The sequence below is a fragment of the Haliotis rubra genome, unplaced genomic scaffold (assembly GCF_003918875.1).
Source record: "Haliotis rubra isolate DU_JTF1 unplaced genomic scaffold, ASM391887v1 Scf191, whole genome shotgun sequence".
Classification (NCBI taxonomy): Eukaryota; Metazoa; Mollusca; class Gastropoda; order Lepetellida; family Haliotidae; genus Haliotis; species Haliotis rubra.
In genome coordinates this window covers 1,412,127-1,434,577 of record NW_025765903.1, presented here as the reverse complement: position 1 = coordinate 1,434,577, position 22,451 = coordinate 1,412,127, and the positions used below count along the sequence as shown (strand labels likewise).

At 40.1% G+C, this 22,451-nt stretch overlaps 1 protein-coding gene and 1 long non-coding RNA gene across 2 annotated transcripts in view; both read left to right on the top strand.

Moving 5' to 3' along the window:
- LOC124274517 overlaps positions 1-8,339 on the top strand; it is a 61,479-nt gene extending 53,140 nt beyond the window's left edge. Inside the window, exon 2 of the long non-coding RNA XR_006897963.1 lies at positions 7,264-8,339. This is a non-coding gene — a long non-coding RNA (uncharacterized LOC124274517). The remainder of the gene's footprint in view (positions 1-7,263) is intronic.
- Positions 8,340-15,298: 6,959 nt separating this feature from the next.
- On the top strand, positions 15,299-18,398 carry LOC124274515. Its single transcript, XM_046709882.1, has 2 exons — positions 15,299-15,404; positions 16,278-18,398. The coding sequence occupies exon 2, from the start codon at positions 16,291-16,293 to the stop codon at positions 16,993-16,995; it is 705 nt and encodes a 234-aa protein (XP_046565838.1). The 5' UTR covers positions 15,299-15,404; positions 16,278-16,290; the 3' UTR covers positions 16,996-18,398.
- Positions 18,399-22,451: the final 4,053 nt, after the last annotated feature.

The following is a 22,451-nucleotide window of genomic DNA, read 5'->3' as shown; positions in this document are numbered from 1 at the left end:
GTGATGTATTGTAAGACTACATGTGTATGTGCTGTGATGCATTGGAATACTACATGTGTAGTTGGTGTGATGTGCTGTAAGATTACACATGTATGTGCTGTGATGTTTAGTAAGACTACACATGTATGTGCTGTGATGTTTTGTAAGACTACACGTGTATGTGCTGTGATGTATTGTAAGACTACACGTGTATGTGTTGTGATGTTTTGTAAGACTACACGTGTATGTGCTGTGATGTGTTGTAAGACTACATGTGTATGTGCTGTGATGTGTTGTAAGACTACATGTGTCTGTGTTGTGTTGTAAGACTACATGTGTATGTGCTGTGATGTGTTGTAAGACTACTCATGTATGTGTTGTGATGTTTTGTAAGACTACACGTGTATGTGCTGTGATGTTTTTTAAGACTACACGTGTGTGTGTTGTGATGTGTTGTAAGACTACATGTGTATGTGCTGTGATGTGTTGTGAGACTACACGTGTATGTGCTGTGATGTATTTTAAGGCTACACGTATATGTGCTGTGTTGTGTTGTAAGACTACACGGGTATGTGCTGTGATGTGTTGTAAGACAACACCTGTATGTGCTGTGATGTGTTGTAAGACTACACGTGTACGTGCTGTGATGTATTGTAAGACAACACCTGTATGTGCTGTGATGTGTTGTAAGACTACACGTGTACGTGCTGTGATGTATTGTAGGACTACACGTGTATATGCTGTGGTGTGTTGTAAGAGTACATGTGTATATGCTGTGGTGTGTTTTGGGACAACACGTGTATCTGCTGTGAATTGTCCTATACATTGTGTTATGTACACACCATTCAGGGTTAACACACCCCAGGTCCCGTGGTTTTCTTCTCCATGTATTGTTAACAGCCTGGTGAATGAGAATGTAATGTTGAGTAAGCGCCAGTCACATACCTGTTGTGGCTGAATGTGGAGCTACATATTTTTAAACTGTAAGCCTTAGAGAAAGAGAAAGAGTAATAGAAAGCTTTGACGGTGTACAGACCAAACATAATTTTGTTAATGTTGTTTTGTTTGTCTAATTGTTGTTAGCGCCATACATTGACCATCGATGTAAGGACTAGCGATACGACGACATGCATTAAGCCAAGTCGGCATCCAGCCTGTTTGTTGCTGAAGACCAACTGTTACCCGTGTTTTCATGGTTCATAACAAAACAGAGGTACGTGGTATTTTACCTTAGTCAATGTAACAATACAAATACTTATTTTTAAGTTTAAGAAATAGGAGATTGAATGTTTAAGCGGCCTGACTCTGGTCAATGTACGTGCAGCTGTGAGGTTTTGTTCCTTGTGAAGACTTGCCACGTACCTGTCACAGCTGAATGTAAAATAGGAGCTGCAATTATATGCATGTTTTGCACACACATAAAAGAAACTAGGTCAGCCACCCAATGTACTTTAATGTTATCAAGTGATGTAAATTTGAATATATAAAAAAGATGTTACACTGTGAAAACAATATGTTTATAAATCTCACATTTAATTATTTTATTTGCCTGCCCGCTTTTTTCTACTTGAGGTTGGAGATGAATACACACATACATACACACATAAATACACACATAAATACACACGGAAGGCCTTACAGACTATTTGATTCACCCAAGTGTGGTGTAGTTCTGTTTGTGTCTATACAAGCATGGTAGCAGTAACTAAATCCTTCGTGCTAGAAAGGGGTAAGCAATATAATATTTGGACCTATTCCCAAATCAGGAAACTTGGGTATCGCAGATTAGAGGCTCAATCTTATTTATTTATTGTGTTCTCTTCTGAAATATATTCTGGATAACTCTTGAAATACATCCTTTTGTGAAAATGAGTGTGTGTGTGTGTGTGTGTGTGTGTGTGTGTGTGTGTGTGTGTGTGTGTGTGTGTGTGTGTGTGTGTGTGTGTGTGTGTGTGTGTGTGTGTGTGTGTGTGTGTGTGCCCTAATCCATCAGTATGTGGTACAGTGTGTTAGTGAGCAAACATTTAACATCAGATCGGCCAAATATAGACGTGAAGAGGTATGCTTAATATCTATCCCAAAGGACAGTAAAATATTCACAAGATTCAAGAGACAAATGCGCACAGTCTGTAAGTAAATGTGAACTGACGTTGATAAGATCACCCTATAATATGTATCCCTCGTGAGAGAATATTTCAATCAAGCTCAATTACAAAACAATAAAATTTCAAGAAAATATGGTTGATTAAAAGAAATACCTTTCAGTAGTTCCTGGAATGACAGGGAACATGAAAAGATGGCAAATTGTTTTCATTTGGCAGATGTTGAATGTACTCCAACACTGTCAGAATAGCCTTTGGTTCAGCACTTTAAATTGAGCTATTGTCCGGTATTCTGAAAACAATATTTTATACCCAATTACAGTGACACTTGATACTTTTACTTTGATCCCATTCGTCATCCATGAAATCTCTTGTCAACATCAATAATCATAATGGATATCACTGAATAATTGGAAATTTGGATCTTTGCCATTTGGCGACAATTCCAATGCATGATAGTTCCAATTTTGTGTTATGGTACTGAAACCTTTGAAACTTCATGCAAAAGTCAATAGAAGGCCTACCGATATTATTCTGCAAAAGGTGTCTCAAACTAAATATACATACTACTAATGACATTGGTGTCGTTGTTCAAAACAACCTTAGCGCTAAGATCATCGTACCTCCTTACGTTTTTGCTAAGGTTGACGTCCCGTTGCACAAATCTACCTTACGCTAAGGTAGCTTTAGTTAAGGTGAACATTTAAGGTTAGTCTGGCCCGATCTTAGTGTGGATAATGTTGAAGTTTGAAGTAATTTCAACATGGTTCCATTCTTGATGATGTGTGATGAAACTGGTAGAAGCGCCATTTGGTGTAGAGCGGTGTCGAGTATTACCGAACAGCTAACACCATATCATATCTAATTCCTGTTGTGTTTATTACATGAAGCAATAAGTAATAGTAACAAAGGACTGTTTAGTGGGAATCCTATTGACGCACAAAGGTAAATAAATCCTGTCGACCAATCCTGTTGCTGATGGATATTTCACATCTTCAAATTTTCATTTTTTTACACCCTTGTCGGGCTATTCCGAACAGTCACGTCGGGCTATTCTGTACAGTCATGTCGGGCTATTCCGAACAGTCATGTCGGGCTATTCCGAACAGCCACGTCGGGCTATTGTGAACAGTCACGTCGGGTTATTCCAAACAATCATGTCGGGCTATTGCGAACAGTCATGTCGGGCTATTCCGTATCATGTTGGGCTATTCCAAACAGTCATGTCGGTCTATTCCGAACAGTCATGTCAGTCTATTCTGAACAGTCATGACAGTCTATTCCGAACAATCATGTCGGGCTATTCCGAACAGTCATGTCGGGCTATTCCTAACAATCATGTTGGGCTATTCCGAACAGTCACGTCGGGCTATTCCTAACAGTCATGTCGCGCTATTCCGAACAGTCATGTTGGGCTATTCCGAGCAGCCATGTCGGGCTATTCTTAACAGTCATGTCGGGCTACTCCGAACAGTCATGTTGGGCTAATCCGAACAGCAATGTCGGGCTATTCCGAACAGTCATGTCGCGCTATTCCGAACAGCCATGTCGTGCTATTACGAACAGCCATGTCGGGCTATTCCGAACAGTCATGTCGGACTATTCCGACCAAACATTGTGCCTTAAAAACGTAGTTGTGTCATTACTTCAACGAACTGTCGTTTGTTTTCAAACGTGTACATAAGGTTGATAAACTCTTTCCGCGTCCCTGTTAGTGAAATTTTGTAACGTTCAGTGATAGGAACGAGGAACGTTCCTGTATTCGATAGGCCAGTATTTCTTAGTATGGCGTTAATGTGTCTGTACATGCTAACGATAACAGGAAGTATTATATTTGTAAAGAATGTATTGACGACAATATACTGAATTTCTAACAAAGTTGTAACTAAAACAAAATATGGCCACAAAATCCAAATATGTCAGACAGTTAGCATTTGTTACAACTGTTAATTGAACGGCCACTAATAGTCTGCTCAGAATAACTCTGACAGCCGAGTGCTTTTAAAAGCCTGAAAACAAAGCAACAAGCATGATTTGTATTTCCTCAGTATTTTGTGAAATATAACCATATTATAACCGTATTAACACAGATTCGTGTAATCAAGTTTTGGTTCAAGATACTCAGTATGAATGAACAACGCTATCCACTGCAGTGCTACAGAATGCTAAAAACATTTGATGATATGGGCAGAACAAACTGGGCATCCAATGTTAGAAACTTATTATTCAGAAACGGGTTTTCTCATGTCTGGTTAAACCAGGGCGTTGCTAACGTGCAGCTATTCATGTATACTTTCAAACAACGATTGAAGGATAACGCCTACCAAACTTGGCACAACGAAATCAACAGCTCCACTTTTTTCAGCCATTATTCACAGTTGAAACATGAACTTTGCCTGGAGTCCTACATAACAGAACTAAAATATAAACATCTGATCCGTGCACTTATCAAGTTTCGTATTTCGAATAACAATTTTAAAGTGAACATGTACAGACTTAATGAGGATGCCCCACGTACGAACTACTTGTGTTCATTCTGTGACGCCGCGGAAACAGAAACTGAGAATCACGTATTCTTCCGATGTGTCAAATATCAGCGGTACAGAGACAGTTACTTCAAACAATTACAAAATGTCTACAAAGGCCCACTCACTCTGCAGTCAATTTTGCAATCCAAAAACCCCCAAGTTATATACTGCACAGCACTATTTTTACATTATGTTTTTAAAGTAAGATCCCAATACTAATTATGACCACTGTTTCACGAAACTGCCATAGTTTGTGACTGTATTATAGGCCATGAGGCCGATATTACGAAAAACTTCTGTCTGTCTGTCTGTCTGTCAAAAAAAAAGAAATATAACCATACCTGTAAACATGTACTGAAACAATAGATACGTTTTAAGATTATTCTAACAAACATAAATGATTAATATATTTCACGATTTACTGTTATATCATTCGATCGACTTCTCTTCATTTGTTTGAAGAGAAATTTGTCAACGTTTCGAAAGATAAAAACATACATCGGTGCAAAATAATTATTATTAACATTCTCAGTATCATTTATCGATTGATGGTAAGGCAAGCATTTTACGAGTACATGTAGTTTATTTGGGTTTAAAAGATTTGCCACACTTTCCTAATATGGCCCATGTTCTGCACAATTTTCAAATTTTCAGATCGATAATATAAGTGACATGTATGTATGTTGTTTTTGGGGTGAGGGAGTTATTATTCATAGAATTACTTATGTTAACAGTCGTGATGATAACCGAAGTGTTGTCGTTTAAACATATTTGATTCACGGTCAAATAGGACCATGCAAACATGTTTATAAACGACTAGGATCCACTTATGTACCTGAAATTTGAGTAATTAAATAACATTATCATATCTAATACATGACGTGCGAGGCGTGGCGGTCAACAGTGCACACGGGAACTTCAAGGATAAGGTCACGGTGGGACGTTTCTAACGTTTATCGGTATGCCCCACTCGGCATGTTCCTGATGGAAAAGAAATCAGCCTATGTTTTGAGTTGTATCTTTTTTTTAACTATTAAGTGGGACAATGTCACGACATCCTTAGCCTTTACACAAGTGTTTGCAGATGAAAAGTACATGTTCTTTAGTTCTTACTTTGTGCAATTCAATATTAATTGCTATTTCATATGAATAGGTTAATGAACAGTGATTGATTTAACCTTATAAGTAAAACTGACAATCTTAATAAAAATGATTGATATATTTTATGAACTGAATATGCAGATAAAGGAATTGTCTTATTCATTGTTGATGCATTTGTATGGACAATACAGTGGTGCATAATGATTGGCCAGATGCGCATTTGTCAGTAACGTTTTACGATTCACTCAATGTTGTTGATGATAAAATCCATTCATATTAGAAAAAAGATATTGTGAAGGCATGATATCGAACTAACCATATTTCTACAAGAATGGACAGTTTTTTAAATAAAATTAAACCATGCCACATCTTCCTTTGGACAAACTTTTCATAATTTTCTGATCGTTCCATACCAAAAGAGATTTCTTTTTGCAAATTTCATTGATAGACTTGATATACTTATGATGGCAAATAGCCCAAAAAATTATAAACAAAGAAAAGACTTATTCTTAAACATATATTTGTATGTTATGAATGAAACGAATTCACCTCCACCATAATACACTACTATATCTGGCTTACATCGTACTGTGGCGGTGGGGTAGTGGTTAAAGCTTTCGCTCCTCACACCGAAGACCCGGGTTCCATTCCCCACATGGGTACAATGTGTGAACGCCACTTCTGGTGTCCCCCGCCATGATATTGCTAGAATATTGCTAAACCTAAACTCACTCACTCGTACTGACATTTTGACGAAGCTGGAAGGCATAAACATAGGGTATTTAAATATATAACATCAGATCCCAGATATTTTATATTGTGTCTTGCTGACAGTATCTTATGCCATGACCTCTATTTCCGTATATCATGATGTACCAGATTTTGGATGATGAAACTATACAGTTCTCTAACCTTTGATAAGTCAGGATTGAGCAGATATTTTCTGACAATTTAGACGAACACTGACATTCATGCACATCAGAAATGCAATTATAAATCAGAACGATAAATCTTGCAAAATCCACTGTATCGTATGGAAACGCTCCCGGTTAAGGTACGTGTGTTGTAAATAGACATTTTTCATTTTCAACCCATGTTGGCGACCAAGAGGAGTTAACTCTTCCTGTCATATTCCAGGTACCATACATAGATTATTATTCAGAGGACAGGGTTTACGTCAAACTTCTAACTGACGGTTGACCTGACAAGCATTTTATTTTGGCTGGCAAGCATATATTTTGTGCCAGTGTTAGCCATTTATTTTCCAAATTGATGATGAAAATATACAGTTCTAGGAATGAAGCTGTTCAGCCATATAAACTTCTCTCAAACATTGTTGTGAAGCATGATCGAAGCAGGCCATTCACTTACTAATGAAAATGTCAGCAAATTCGTTGAATACATAGAACTACCGTCACTAGTATATGTACACTGGAGAAGCTTAACAGAATTTGAATTATGTTTGAAAATGCAGAAAAGAAGGAGTAACATTTTACAAAGCATTAAAATTTTCCCTTAAATTGATAATTTGATTTTAATGTTTAATATTTCAGGTTCAAGAAGCATCAACAATAATGACTGAAGCAGCAATAGCGTTTGTTCACAAAGTGAAGGACGCATTACATAAACTGGCTGACGCTCTGGACGCAGACGATGCACGTTATGTCAAAATTGCTGGAAGATCCTTTGTTGTGAACATAACAGGAGGAACCATTGTAACTGCGAGTGTTGGAGGTGTCTTTGGTCTCTCGCTTCTTGGTTTCTCTCTTGCCACAGTGGTTCCCGCCATAGCTCTAGTTGGAATGGTTTTGGGAAGTGGCATTGGCGCCGTTGGTGCGTATAAAAGGTATGCAGAAAATGCATCATTCACATCCCATGTGAAAGAAGCACAAGCCATCTTTGACGAGTATTCACAGTACCTAAAACAACAGAGCCCACTTGGAAGTTGTGACATCAGAGCAGTTAGGAATTTAGGCGAAATGATTGATGTGACATCTCTGGTACTGACCCTCGAAGACGGAAACACGAGGAAAGGGAGTGATGCTATGGCCTTCTTAAAGAAAAATCAACCGTATTCAAGGGCTACAGTCACATTTAGCGTAGGAGTGTATGTCAAGAGGAACAAAACTCAATACAATTCGGATCTCACAAATACGATTCGTAAGAGGGCCAATGAGCTTATGAACTGTGGGGGGATTTGGACGACATACACTTTGGCTGACGAAAAAAACGAATGCATTGTTTTTATCTGCAGTTTAACATGATTGTAACTGATTTGTTTGGCAAAAGTTTGTTGGGACATCTATTTTGGGCGCAAACTGTTTCACGTTTATCAGGTCCCATCCAAAACGTTACACAATGAGTTTCTAACCGACTGTTTCATGTTAATGTGTCAATTGGTTTGTAGCTTTGTAGGATGTTATACATTAGGATTTAAGTGTTCTGTATTTTGTTAACGTCCTTATGGATTTCAGTGAACTTGGTTTCCTTTCAACTAAGACAGCCAATAATTCCAATAATATACACAATGAGACGTGGACGCATTGGCTTTGCACACACGGAGACGTGAGCCAAGACGTTCTGTGATGTATTGTGATGTATTGGCCAGAATACATGTTTACGCCATGGCTGTTGCAGTGTTCTTCTCAGTGTGTTGTTAAGAGTCTGAATGTGAATCTTCTGCTGTATATGCCCTAGTTTCTTACCTGTAATAGTTGAATTTGAAATAAGAGCTGCAAATGTATACTGGCGGAAAAAAGTAACTGTGCATAGCATAAAATAACACCACATCGCTTCAAGGGCGTGTCACGAAGCCTAATGTCAAATCAAACAGATTTCAAGATTATGCTGACAATAGTTAAACAGCGATATAGGGGAAACACCACAAATCATGGTATTATACTTTTGCATTAAAATGACATAACATCAAATAATGCGTCAACCAAGTCATCAAACCTGACTATCCGATCTAAATAGCTGCCGTTGACCAGTTGTAGCCCGAATATTCCTTGGTCATTACAGAACTGAGATTATGATATTATAGTTATAAACAGGTATGCATTATCTAAACAGTCGTGCGTCTTCTATTTTACCTTAACCAGTGTAACAATACCAAACCAGAAATAGGAGATTTGAATGTTTAAGCGATCTGACACGGGTCACTGTCTGTTCAGCAGTGATACACTGTATCTGAAAACTGTGGGTTGTATGTGCTTTAAGACTACACGTGTATGTGTTGTCATGTATTGTAAGACTGCACGTGTATGTGCTGTGATGTATTGTAAGACTACACGTGTATGTGCTGTGATGTGTTGTAAGACAACACGTGTATGTGCGGCGATATGTTGTAAACTGCACGTGTATGTGCTGTGATGTATTGTAAGCCTACACATGTATGTGCTGTGATGGGTTGTCAGACTACACGTGTATGTGCTGTGATGTGTTGTAAGACTACATGTGTATGTGCTGTGATGTGTTGTAAGATTACACGTGTATGTGCTGCGATATGTTGTATGACTGCACGTGTATGTGCTGCGATATGTTGTAAGACTGGACGTGTATGTGCAGTGATGTGTTGTAAGACTACACGTGTATGTGTTGTGATGTATTGTAAGACTACATGTGTATGTGCTGTGATGTGTTGTGAGACTACACGTGTATGTGCTGTGATGAGTTGTGAGATTACACGTGTATGTGCTGTGATGTGTTGTAAGACTACACGTGTATGTGCTGTGATGTGTTGTGAGACTACACGTGTATGTGCTGTGATGTGTTGTGAGATTACACGTGTATGTGTTGCCATGTATTGTAAGACTGCACGGGTATGTGCTGTGATGTATTGTAAGACTACACGTGTATGTGCTGTGATGTATTGTAAGACTACACGTGTATGTGCGGCGATATGTTGTAAGACTACACGTGTATGTGCTGTTATGTATTGTAAGACTACACGTGTATGTGCTGTGATGTGTTGTGAGATTACACGTGTATGTGTTGCCATGTATTGTAAGACTGCACGTGTATGTGCTGTGATGTATTGTAAGCCTACTCGTGTATGTGCTGTGATGTGTCGTAAGACTACACGTGTATGTGCTGTGATGTGTTGTGAGATTACACGTGTATGTGCTGTGATGTGTTGTGGGATTACACATGTATGTACTGTGATGGGTTGTAAGACTACACGTGTATGTGCTGTGATGTGTTGTCAGACTACATGTGTATGTGCTGCGATGTGTTGTAAGACTACACGTGTATGTGCTGCGATGTAAGACTGCACGTGTAGGTGCTGCGATATGTTGTAAGACTGGACGTGTATGTGCTGTGATGTGTTGTAAGACTACACGTGTATGTGCTGTGATGTGTTGTAAGACTACACGTGTATGTGCTGTGATGCGTTGTGAGACTACACGTGTATGTACTGCGATATGTTGTAAACTGCACGTGTATGTGCTGTGATGTATTGTAAGCCTACATGTGTATGTGCTGCGATGTGTTGTAAGACTACACGTGTATGTGCTGTGATATGTTGTGAGACCACACGTGTATGTGCTGTGATGTGTTGTGAGATTACACGTGTATGTGCTGTGATGTGTTGTGAGATTACACGTGTATGTGCTGCGATAAGTTGTAAGACTACATGTGTATGTGCTGCAATGTGTTGTAAGATTACACGTGTATGTGCTGTGATGTGTTGAAAGACTGCACGTGTATGTGCTTTGATGTGTTGTAAGACTACACGTGTATGTGCTGCCATATGTTGTAAGACTACATGTGTATGTGCTGCGATGTGTTGTAAGAGTACACGTGTATGTGCTGTGATTTGTTGTGAGATTACATGTGTATGTGCTGTGATTTGTTCTAAGATTACACGTGTTTGTGCTGTGATGTGTTGTTAGACTACATGTGTATGTGCTGTGATGTGTTGTTAGACTACATGTGTATGTGCTGTGATGTGTTGTAAGACTGCACGTGTATGTGCTGCAATGTGTTGTAAGTCTGCACGTGTATGTGCTGTAATGTGTTGTCAGACTACATGTGTATGTGCTGCGATGTGTTGTAAAATTACACGTGTATGTGCTGCGATGTAAGACTGCACGTGTAGGTGCTGCGATATGTTGTAAGACTGGACGTGTATGTGCTGTGATGTGTTGTAAGACTACACGTGTATGTGCTGTGATGTGTTGTAAGACTACACGTGTATGTGCTGTGATGCGTTGTGAGACTACACGTGTATGTACTGCGATATGTTGTAAACTGCACGTGTATGTGCTGTGATGTATTGTAAGCCTACATGTGTATGTGCTGCGATGTGTTGTAAGACTACACGTGTATGTGCTGTGATATGTTGTGAGACCACACGTGCTGTGCTGTGTGTGTGTGAGATTACACGTGTATGTGCTGTGATGTGTTGTGAGATTACACGTGTATGTGCTGCGATAAGTTGTAAGACTACATGTGTATGTGCTGCAATGTGTTGTAAGATTACACGTGTATGTGCTGTGATGTGTTGAAAGACTGCACGTGTATGTGCTTTGATGTGTTGTAAGACTACACGTGTATGTGCTGCCATATGTTGTAAGACTACATGTGTATGTGCTGCGATGTGTTGTAAGACTACACGTGTATGTGCTGTGATTTGTTGTGAGATTACATGTGTATGTGCTGTGATTTGTTCTAAGATTACACGTGTTTGTGCTGTGATGTGTTGTTAGACTACATGTGTATGTGCTGTGATGTGTTGTTAGACTACATGTGTATGTGCTGTGATGTGTTGTAAGACTGCACGTGTATGTGCTGCAATGTGTTGTAAGTCTGCACGTGTATGTGCTGTAATGTGTTGTAAGACTACACGTGTATGTGCTGTGATGTGTTGTAAGACTACACGTGTATGTGCTGTGATGTGTTGTCAGACTACACGTGTATGTGCTGTGATGTGTTGAAATACTGCACGTGTATGTGCTTTGATGTGTTGTAAGACTACACCTGTATGTGCTGCCATATGTTGTAAGACTACATGTGTATGTGCTGCGATGTGTTGTAAGACTACACGTGTATGTGCTGTGATTTGTTGTGAGATTACATGTGTATGTGCTGTGATTTGTTCTAAGATTACACGTGTTTGTGCTGTGATGTGTTGTTAGACTACATGTGTATGTGCTGTGATGTGTTGTAAGAGTACACGTGTATGTGTTGTGATGTGTTGTAAGACTACACGTGTATGTGCTGCGATGTGTTGTAAGACTACACGTGTATGTGCTGTGATGTGTTGTCAGACTACACGTGTATGTCATGTGGTGTATTGTGTTACAGTTAATAATTTGCAGTGACAAAAAGATTTAAGAGTCCCCTTTGTACCAACAAAATAGAGCACAGACAAGTCTAAAATATTCAATAATATACTAAACAAACAATGAGCTAGCTACAATGAATGACAATACAGATTTCTAGTACAATGCAATTGAGACACAAATCTATAATATTGGGTCATAAATATATCACCAGAGTCTTGACATTTACAGTGAGAACAGATATACTTATTGAGGGTCGTTAACAACGACAGCAGGCAAGCACGGTGAGTCTTGAAATGCTGAGAAACTCGACGATGGCAGAGAGATTTATGTAAATCCAGTCATGTAATAAGTCTCGCACAACGCAACAACCAGCCTCTTACACAGTTCTCGAGCATTCTAGCAAAGCTAGGCTCCATAATTATTGTCTCAGAACGTTCACGAAAGCCATCGTAAACACAAGACAGAAAGTCAAAACAAATGCAAAAGATTGCCCCAAGGGAGGCAACTCTGAAGCGCTATACTACTGACAGAGAACATATATGATGCGAGATGCGAACCAAAACCACACTCAAAACTTAAAACATTGTGACCCAATATTACTATCACTTAATCAATGTGACATTACAAATTACAAAAAAACCCACTCTCATAACAATTGTAAGACTTGTCTTCACATGTTTATGCTGTGACGTGTTGTAGGGGATCTTCGAGTTGTGTACACACCATTTAGGGTTAACAGACCCCGAGGTTTTCCTCTCCATGTATTGTTAACAGACTGGTTAATGTGAATGTAATGTTGTCTATGCGCCAGTCACGTACCTTTCACGGCTGAATGTGGAGCTTCAAATATATCAACTGCAAGCTCTAGGTTAAGATGATAACGTCAAGAGAAAGCTTTGTCGGTGAATAGATCAAACAATATCTTATTAACATTGTTTTGTTTGTTTAATTAACTCCGCAATATTAGTTTCTACTGTTATCTGAGTATAATCAAGCCTGGATCAGTCATGATGGAACGCAGAGAGCCTTACAGAATATTTGATTCACCCAAGTTTCCATTAGAATTTTTTGTGTCTATACAAGATACTAGTAGTAACTAAATCCTTTGCTCCAGAATGGGGAACCAGTATAATATTTGGACCTATTTGAGTGAGCAAACATTTTACGTCGATCAAATATAGACGCGAATAGTTATCCTGAACATCTATCCCAAGGGACAGGAAAACATTCACAATCTTCACAAGGGACAATGGTAAAATTAGTTATCAATTACGCCAACCTGTTTTAATCACTATTGATGAAAATCTATAGAACAATTCTATTTCTTTTTAAGAGCCTAGGAGTAAATGTGAATCGGCGTTGATGAAACCATCCTGTAAAGATGAAATTTGGTAATACATGTATGTATCTCGTGTGAAAAAATATTTTACAGTCAGATTGAAGGTCGGCCAGTAGAAAGGTCATTATACAGCTTCAAAATTTCAAGAACATATGGTTAATAAAGAAACATCGATTAGTGGCTGATGGAATGACAAGGAATCAGAAAAGGTGACAAAATGTCTATTATTTGGCTGATGTTGAATGTAATCCAGCACTGTCAGAATAGCCTTTCTAGCAATTTAAACGTGGGAGTGATGCTATGGCCTTCTTAAACAGAAATGAACCGTATTCAAGGGCTACAGTTAAATAGGGCGTAGGAGTCAAGAAGAACAAAACCCAATACAATTCGGACCTCACAAATACAATTCGTCAGAAATACTATGAGCTTATGAACTGTGGGAGGATTTGGACGGCATGCCCTTTGGTTGGCAAAAAAATAATTGTTTATAAAATGTTTGAACATGTCCGCGTTCTTCTGCACATGTTGTTAACTGTCTGGTGAAAGTGAATCTACTGCTGTCTACCCGTATATTTTGCTGGGATGTAATGCAGGGCTGCATTGTGTCGTGTACATACCATTCATGTCAGATACACATTTACATCCATGGCTGTTGAAGCGTTCTTCTGCAGGTGTTCTGAGCGGTCTGGTGGATGTGAATCTGTGTTGTCTTTGTGCCAGTCACCTATCTGTTATAGCTGAATTTGAAACTGGAGCTGCACATGTATATACTGTCAGTTTTAGGTTAGGATGATGACGTCATCCCGATAACATATTTAGTATAACATTATTTTGTTTAATTAATTGTTGTCAGCAATATTCCTGTTTCGATTCTCGATCAGTCAGTCCAGTAATTCACAGCTTGACCATCGATTTAAGCAATTGCGATACGATGGCATGCATCAGCCAATCCCGTTAGTCGCCTCTCGAGATGTATGGGTTGCTGAAGACGGGATCGTAACTATCCATAACAGAACAGAGATATTCTAAGCCAGTCTGTATCTTTGATAAATAAAGGGGCTGAATATTTGAAAAGTCTCACACTGTTCAATGCATACGATTGTAAAATATCACAATATTGAAAACTTCCAATATTGTGTCGATGCCTAATTTCGGGACCTGCAACCCTTCGCTTGCCAGCTTGTCTGTCAGTATGAACCATGCGTTCCTCACAAGACGGGTAATGCTTGCAGCACACGTGCAGGACACGGGTAACGCGCGCAGAGCACGTGCATGGTGCATGGACCACAATATCTTTCCAAACTAAAGGTAGTTTCACAGCTTCTTCCTGACTTTGATTTTCCAAAGGCATTTAAAGGGGTTAGTTAATCATGCATTTCTAGAGAGCAGTTTGATAATTACCGGGCTAATCAAATTACGTGTAGGTGTATTTCTCTCCCGGTGACGTTGTCCATTTGCTGTCAACCACCCAAAACAAACTGCGTAGCTATAATTTGCTGAAACGTCGCATCTCTTAATGATTTATTAATTAACTCTATGCTATACTTCTATGCGCAATACTAACAGGTCAGGACACGTAGGGCCTCAAATCCTTTCCTCTCAGATGTAAAGTTTCGCTGATTCATACAACACCATGAGTGCGCAGAATAGACCCTTTCCTCAGGAATAGAAGTTTCGTTTGGATATTACGTCAGAAACTCGACTTGACCCAGACGACAATGGGGTTCTGAGGAATCTCTCACGCATACATATATGTGAGAATGTCTTGTTAATCTGCATAATGAAAACTTTAATCCTATCAAGACCACAAGACGTGTAACAAATGTGTAAGTATAAGATTCCTCGTGGAAGTAGAGACAGAAAATTGATGTTGTTCATACGCTACTGAGACCCACCACCCCTATATTATAATAACATTAGGTTCGTCCACATACTCTGATAGGTCGGGTTTAAATCACGTCACTATCCGTGCGCCTTATAACAGTAGCAACGCCTCGCGAATACCCGCCCTGCAGCTGTATAGCTTCGGTACTTGCACATTAGGCTTCTGCAGTTCAGATACGAGGTAAGACAGTTGATGTTGGTTAAGTGGTGATAGTTACCATAACTTGATATCCGTTGTATTCAATACCAACAGTTGATTGTGAGAGTGAAATCATATCCAATCCTAGTTCGTTGTCGATGACTTGGTTCTTACAACAATCACTCATTTCCCGATGGTTCACTGACAATCCAGTTGTCATGGCGTGGATGTAAGAAGCCAGATCTTAGATCAGGATGCAGTAATGTTGAGTTTCTTATTTCTTTATCCGTTAACGTAGTTTCAAAATTATAGTTTTCTGCTCCCAGACAAGCATCCAGGAAAAGCTGACGAGACCCAAGTGTTCAAAGCATCGAGTTACTTGTCCCCATTTTTACTCCAGTTAAACAATTTTGGTCAGGGCAAAGTTTCATTATATAAGTTGTGGAGTTGTCGATGAAACTTCAGTATGTCAATACACAAGAAAAGGGTTCTGTTTCCTTTTGCCGACAATGCTGGGCACATGTATCTTTCAGTAAACAATAATTTGGATATATGTTTGGGAAAAGTCTGAGATCTCAGAGTTGTTTTTATTAGTATTTAATGGTACATTCATGAAGGAATTCTGTGTGTTACGTAGATAATAACTGTTTCCACTGGAGACTAAACTAAAACCTGCTGACGTTCTTGTCATCTCTCCTATATATAAACACACATGTACATCGATTTGCTGCGTGACACAAAGGGTGCGTATTTCGGCACATGTCACGAAAAATAACACCAGCACACACACGCACACACACACACACACACACACACACACACACACACGCACGCACGCACGCACACACACACACACACCCTTACCCATCCCTTTAAACCATGCATATTTATTATTTTTTATGTCTTACATTTAAGGTACCACACCAGAATGAGCAGACCATCTGTCGAGCACATACAGGATATAATAAAATCATTAAATAAACTGGCGGATTGTTTGGAGAGAGACTATAGATATTATGCAGAAAATAAGTCACAGTATGGTAAAGGTACTGTGGTTGGTTCAGCAGTTGCCGGTCTATCCGGGGGTGCAGCAGCCCTCCTTTCACTTGCTGGAGTTGCCTTAGCACCTGTTATCGTACCTGTTGCTGGTGTTGTGGCTGTAGGTGGAGCCGTGGTAGCAGGAGCTAGTGGTCTTGCTGGCTACCAAACTAAGGTTGCCGAACAGTCTGCGTACGATGTGTACTTAAAACTGGCTCAGAGAAAACTCTCAGTTTATGGCAACTACTTGCTAAAAACATCGGATAGGTTGGGTGATAAAAGAAAAGAGGACGGAGATGACAGCTGTGTGAATAATGTGCTTGGCATTTTAAGCCCTTTCATAGAAGTGGCCAGGTTTTCAATTATGGTTGGCGGCACCATACTATGTGGTCAAGCTGCTTTGGCTATTGTTGGAGCAGCTGTGGTGTTTCATGTTGTAACCATCACCTTCAACGTTAAAGATTTTGTTAAAAATAGGGTAGCCGCTGAACAGGCAAGGAAGGAAAATTCAGGGATAAACTCTGCGTTGGCTATGGAGATCCGGAAAATAGCAGACGACTTAGAACAAGAATTGCGACGCCAGGGAGGAGCTTAGCTTTTGCGACTTTAGCGGTCAGTATAGTTTTAAATCAACTAATAGAAGATTCCCTTGCTTTTATAGTTTGAGGGACCACGACCACTCATGATGCCAGACAGGCCACGTAATCCCGGTTCGCAGTTACCAGACGTCATAAACGCTTTGAATAAACTTGCTGAGGACTTGGATGTTAAAAGTGTCAGCTATGAGTCCAAAAGGCGATTTGCATCTGTTATGGTGAAGGTTGGTGGCTGTCTGGTAATTGGTAGCTGTTTAACAAAAACTGGAGCCTTCCTATTACAAATTGCTTGTATGAGAGGATTGTCAGCCCCTCTGTTTTGTGTTGGGATTGGTGTCTCTGTGTTCAGTGCTGTGGCGCATCTGTGTACTGCAGTTGCTGAAAGTGCTGAAGTAGCGCAATACCTGAAACTTGCCTATCGAAAACTTGACTGCAACCATTCTCTTTATCTGTCTGGACAAAAGTGTGGTTTCTCTATAACTGATGTCCTTTCGACAACAAAAGCGATGATAGAACGTTCAGGCTTGAAACGTGCTCTTCAGATGAAACATCCAACTGCCGCCGACGGGAATGGCCACATTCGTTACATTGTGAAACAGCTGGAACGCCTTGAAAGACGTGAAGATTGAACAAATGTATTTTCGCTCTGAACCAAGCAACTATGGAAGGGACCTTAAAAATCAAATCAAGCAGTGACCACGAATTTCTATGTAAATATTATGAATAATCAATTTCTTTGAGATTTGGTATCTTTGGTTACCAATACTGTGCATTAACGTTTTTTGTTGCTTAGGGCATGAGAGGTCTAACTTGCATATTTGCAGTTTGTAATATCCCAGTGCCACAATACATGTACAAAATATATGGGGAAGTAGTGTTATGGTTGTCGCTTTAAGTAAGTGTCTTTACATTGGAATCAACTAAGTCGGAGTACCATGTCGGTCATTGTGACAGTTAATTATTTATTCTTACGGAGGTTAGAAAAGCAAGGCTCGTGCTCGATACACACCAGGGAAATGCATGTCAGATCACTTCCGGACAATGTTTGTTGTGAACACATTATGAAAGCGCTTAGCGTACGTCTGTTGAATCATTTTTCTCATAAATTGTTTGTATTGGTGTGTTTTTGACATGATCATCGTGCCGATTGTCCTTTGGTAGTTAGATTCAGATGACCCATACCGACAATTTCTTGTGTAGTTTGATGTTACCTTACATTGTTGTGTATTCTGCACAACCAAATAGTTGTAGTTTTGTATTTTTATGATATATTACATTGTAACCATTTTACGCGTGGATGTAGCTTGGGTTTTGTAGCTTCTATTCAATGAGCTTCTAGATATCCAGATATATTTGACTTTTTTTGTTCTTTGCTAGTAACCAATAAAAATGTGTTGTGATCGATCATCGTTGTTACATTTGTCACCATCTATAGCCTACAGATTTCTAATCCGTTATGTGTTTTAAATGTGTGTCCGAACAGGCCATAAAGGGCTGCTCGTTATGCTGAGGATAATTTGGAACTTCAAAAGATGCGGGCTGTGCAAAATTCGTGAAAACGATCGACCTATGTGCCACAATTTGCTGTACCGAGTTGCCTCCCGTAGGCAGGCCAGCATCTGATGATGGTGGGTCTAAATATAGATTTGTGCTGATTAAAATTTTTGCTTTGTTAGACCCAAACCAGTGCCTGTGAGTTTGTTTCACCAAATGTTCTGGTGACCTGAGTCCTTCAGGTGTACATGAGGGGTGTTAAACGGAATCCACTAAGAATGTTGCGGAAAATATTCAAATGGAATGAAACAACATTGACAAGAGCAGCTGACGCTCCAATTCAAGAGAAACATATCCTATTAGAGCCATAGAAAATTAAGTTTTAACCAGGTAAACCTCAGGAGATTGTCTGATGTAAAGGTAAAATACATCAAACACAACGTCGCCATGTGTGACTCAAATAAACCAGTCGTTGTAGCGATATTGCAGCCAAGACAACAAGAATGGTGTCCACGTTGCGTTCTCCATTGGGATTCGAACACCGGTCCACGGAGCGACGAGTGTATTATTTGTTTTTGTACAATGTAATTCAAGCTGTTACGTTACATACTGATTATATACTTCCTTACAGCTGAGACATGATATTTTATGGACGACTCTTTCTTCTATTGTGACGCGAGGTATCATTCATGTCTTTACTGTTTCCAACCAACTCATACTTCATATGTTATGTGGAATTCAGTAGTTGGACAGAAAGTTGGAAACGCTGACAAGCGGCTCGGGATGACTTCCATTCTCCTTTACTGTATTGTAACACTGTTACCAAAGAAGGGTTATGAAACGGGCGTGTTCTATTAACATACTTATAGGATATTACACGAGCTTCAAATACATGCCATTTTTATGTGCGTTGTGGAATATATGGCAACAGCCTGGCTGTACTCTTGCCAAGACATTGGTTATTACTGGAAGGGATAGTCGTACAGATGGACTGGGTCGTGTTGACTCTTGTCGTACAGATAGAGTGGGTAGATAGAAGCCGTTCAGATTGGAGTTACCTCTTGCCGTACAGATATGAGGGGTAGATTCCAGGTGTACCTAGAGGTGAACATACCACTTGTCGTAGAGATGCAGGGAGTAGACGGAAGCCGTACAGATGGAGGGAGCAGAATGAAGCCGTACAGAATGGAGTTACCTCTTGTCGTACAGATGGAAGGGGCAGACTGTCAAGGCCATGTGTACGATCACGAGATCGTCCTCTCAAGAGAACAAAATTGGAAACCATCTACAACTGACGTCATTACACGAATCTGTCCCGAACATGCCCGAATTCCTACCGAAATTCGGATCACTAGACAGGAAGCGAATATTACCATTTATACCATGAAATAGGCTGCTACCCAGGGTTTCTTGCGGTCTACGTAGCACCGCTGTCACAACCAAACCAAATGCATCGAACCCTAACATATCACACATCGTATTTAACAAATTACATTTTCATGATTCTTTCACTTTTAGCATTCCACGCGAAATCTGGAGTTGAGCCAAAAGCCACTCCATTTCCTCCCTGGACAGTGAAAGAAGAACACGTGGCGCAAGAGTAATGGCAAGTTTTCCCTCTTATTTGCATAATTTGGCAAGTATATCAGGTTTTGCAATTTGGCAGACGGGTCTAGAAAGTTACAGATCTTTCTGTAATAGCTTGACATCCTCTCTATTTATTACAAGTGCGCGTTTGACGAGGGCACCCTCCTGAGTGTCGAAAGAAAATGATCGTTTCAACACGAAATATGACATCCTCATCAGCAGACACACCTTTTTTGCTGTGTTGAAACGATCATTTTGCGCGATCTTGTTTCGATACTCCGGAGGATGCCCTCGCTAAACGTGCAATTGCATTGAATACAGAGGCTGTCAAGCAATTACAGAAAGATCTTAACTTTCTAGATCCTTCTGCCAAATGGCAAAATCTGATATTATGCAAAACAATGCTCTTGCGCCACATGTTCTTCTTTCACTGTTCTTTCACTGTTTCGCGTGGACAGCGCTACCACCCTGTGAATAAATTACTCCCATTTCAGGAGAAACAGTCCGTTGAAAAAGAGATAACAGTCACGTGACAACTTGTGGCATTGTGGCAATATTGGTGTGTTACGTCATCAATGCTGCGAAATGTTACCATGGATGAGTGAGTTTAACGACTCTACAGTATCGACATTTACGTCACTGTATGTCTGCTTGATGAGGGAGGAAAACGCGAAGTGATGGAGCCCATGGAGGTTTACCTGTTTAGTTCGGAGAAACCGAGGATCACAGGTTCCTGGCTCACTTGACTTTAAGTATGACCATGAATACTTATACAACTTAAGTGTTGGCTTTAGTAATGAAGACTCCGATGGAAGATGTGATGTGATGTGATGTGATGTGATGTGATGTGATGTGATGTGATGTGATGTGATGTGATGTGATGTGATGTGATGTGATGTGATGTGATGTGATGATGTGATGTGATGTGATGTGATGTGATGTGATGTGATGTGATGTGATGTGATGTGATGTGATGTGATGTGATGTGATGTGATGTGATGTGAAGTGAAGTGAAGTGAAGTGAAGTGAAGTGAGAGTGAAGTGAAGTGAAGTGAAGTGAAGTGAAGTGAAGTGATGTGATGTGATGTGATGTGATGTGATGTGATGTGATGTGATGTGATGTGATGTGATGTGATGATGTGAAGTGATGTGATGTGATGTGATGTGATGTGATGTGATGTGAAGTGAAGTGATGTGAAGTGATGTGATGTGATGTGATGTGAAGTGAAGTGAAGTGATGTGATGTGATGTGATGTGATGTGATGTGAGGTGATGTGATGTGATGATGTGATGTGATGTGATGTGATGTGATGTGATGTGAGGTGAGGTGAGGTGATGATGTGATGTGATGTGAGGTCATGTGATGTGATGTGATGTGAGGTGATGTGATGTGATGTGATGTGATGTGATGTGATGTGATGTGATGTGATGTGATGTGATGTGATGTGATGTGATGTGATGTGATGTGATGTGATGATGTGATGTGATGTGATGTGATGTGATGTGATGTGATGTGATGTGATGTGAAGTGATGTGATGTGATGTGATGTGATGTGAAGTGATGTGATGTGATGTGATGTGATGTGATGTGATGTGATGTGATGTGATGTGATGTGATGTGATGTGATGATGTGATGTGATGTGATGTGATGTGATGTGAGGTGATGATGTGATGTGATGTGAGGTCATGTGATGTGATGTGATGTGAGGTGATGTGATGTGATGTGATGTGATGTGATGTGATGATGTGATGTGATGTGATGTGATGTGATGTGATGTGATGTGATGTGATGTGATGTGATGTGATGTGAGGTGAGGTGAGGTGAGGTGAGGTCATGTGATGTGATGTGAGGTCATGTGATGTGATATGATGTGATGTGAGGTCATGTGATGTGATGTGATGTGATTTGATGTGAGTTGAGGTGAGATGAGGTGATGTGGGGTGATGTGATGTGATGTGATGTAAGGTGAGGTGAGGTGAGGTGATGTGATGTGATGTGATGTGATGTGAGGTCATGTGATGTGATGTGATGTGATGTGATGTGAGTTGAGGTCAGATGAGGTGATGGGTTGTGATGTGACGTGATGTGATGTGAGGTGAGGTGAGGTGAGGTGAGGTGAGGTGAGGTGAGGTGAGGTGAGGTGAGGTGAGGTGAGGTGAGGTGAGGTGAGGTGAGGTGAGGTGAGGTGAGGTGAGGTGAGGTGAGGTGAGGTGAGGTGAGGTGAGGTGAGGTGAGGTGAGGTGAGGTGAGGTGAGGTGAGGTGAGGTGAGGTGAGGTAGAGGTGAGTGAGTGAGTTTGGTTTAACGCCGCTTTTAGCAATATTCCAGCAATATGTCCGGCGGGGGACACCATTGTACTCATGTGGGGAATCG

What these genes read in the sequence shown, in the direction of transcription:
- LOC124274515 (XM_046709882.1), top strand. Translation starts at nt 16,291, where the DNA reads ATGAGCAGACCATCTGTCGAGCACATACAGGATATAATAAAATCATTA.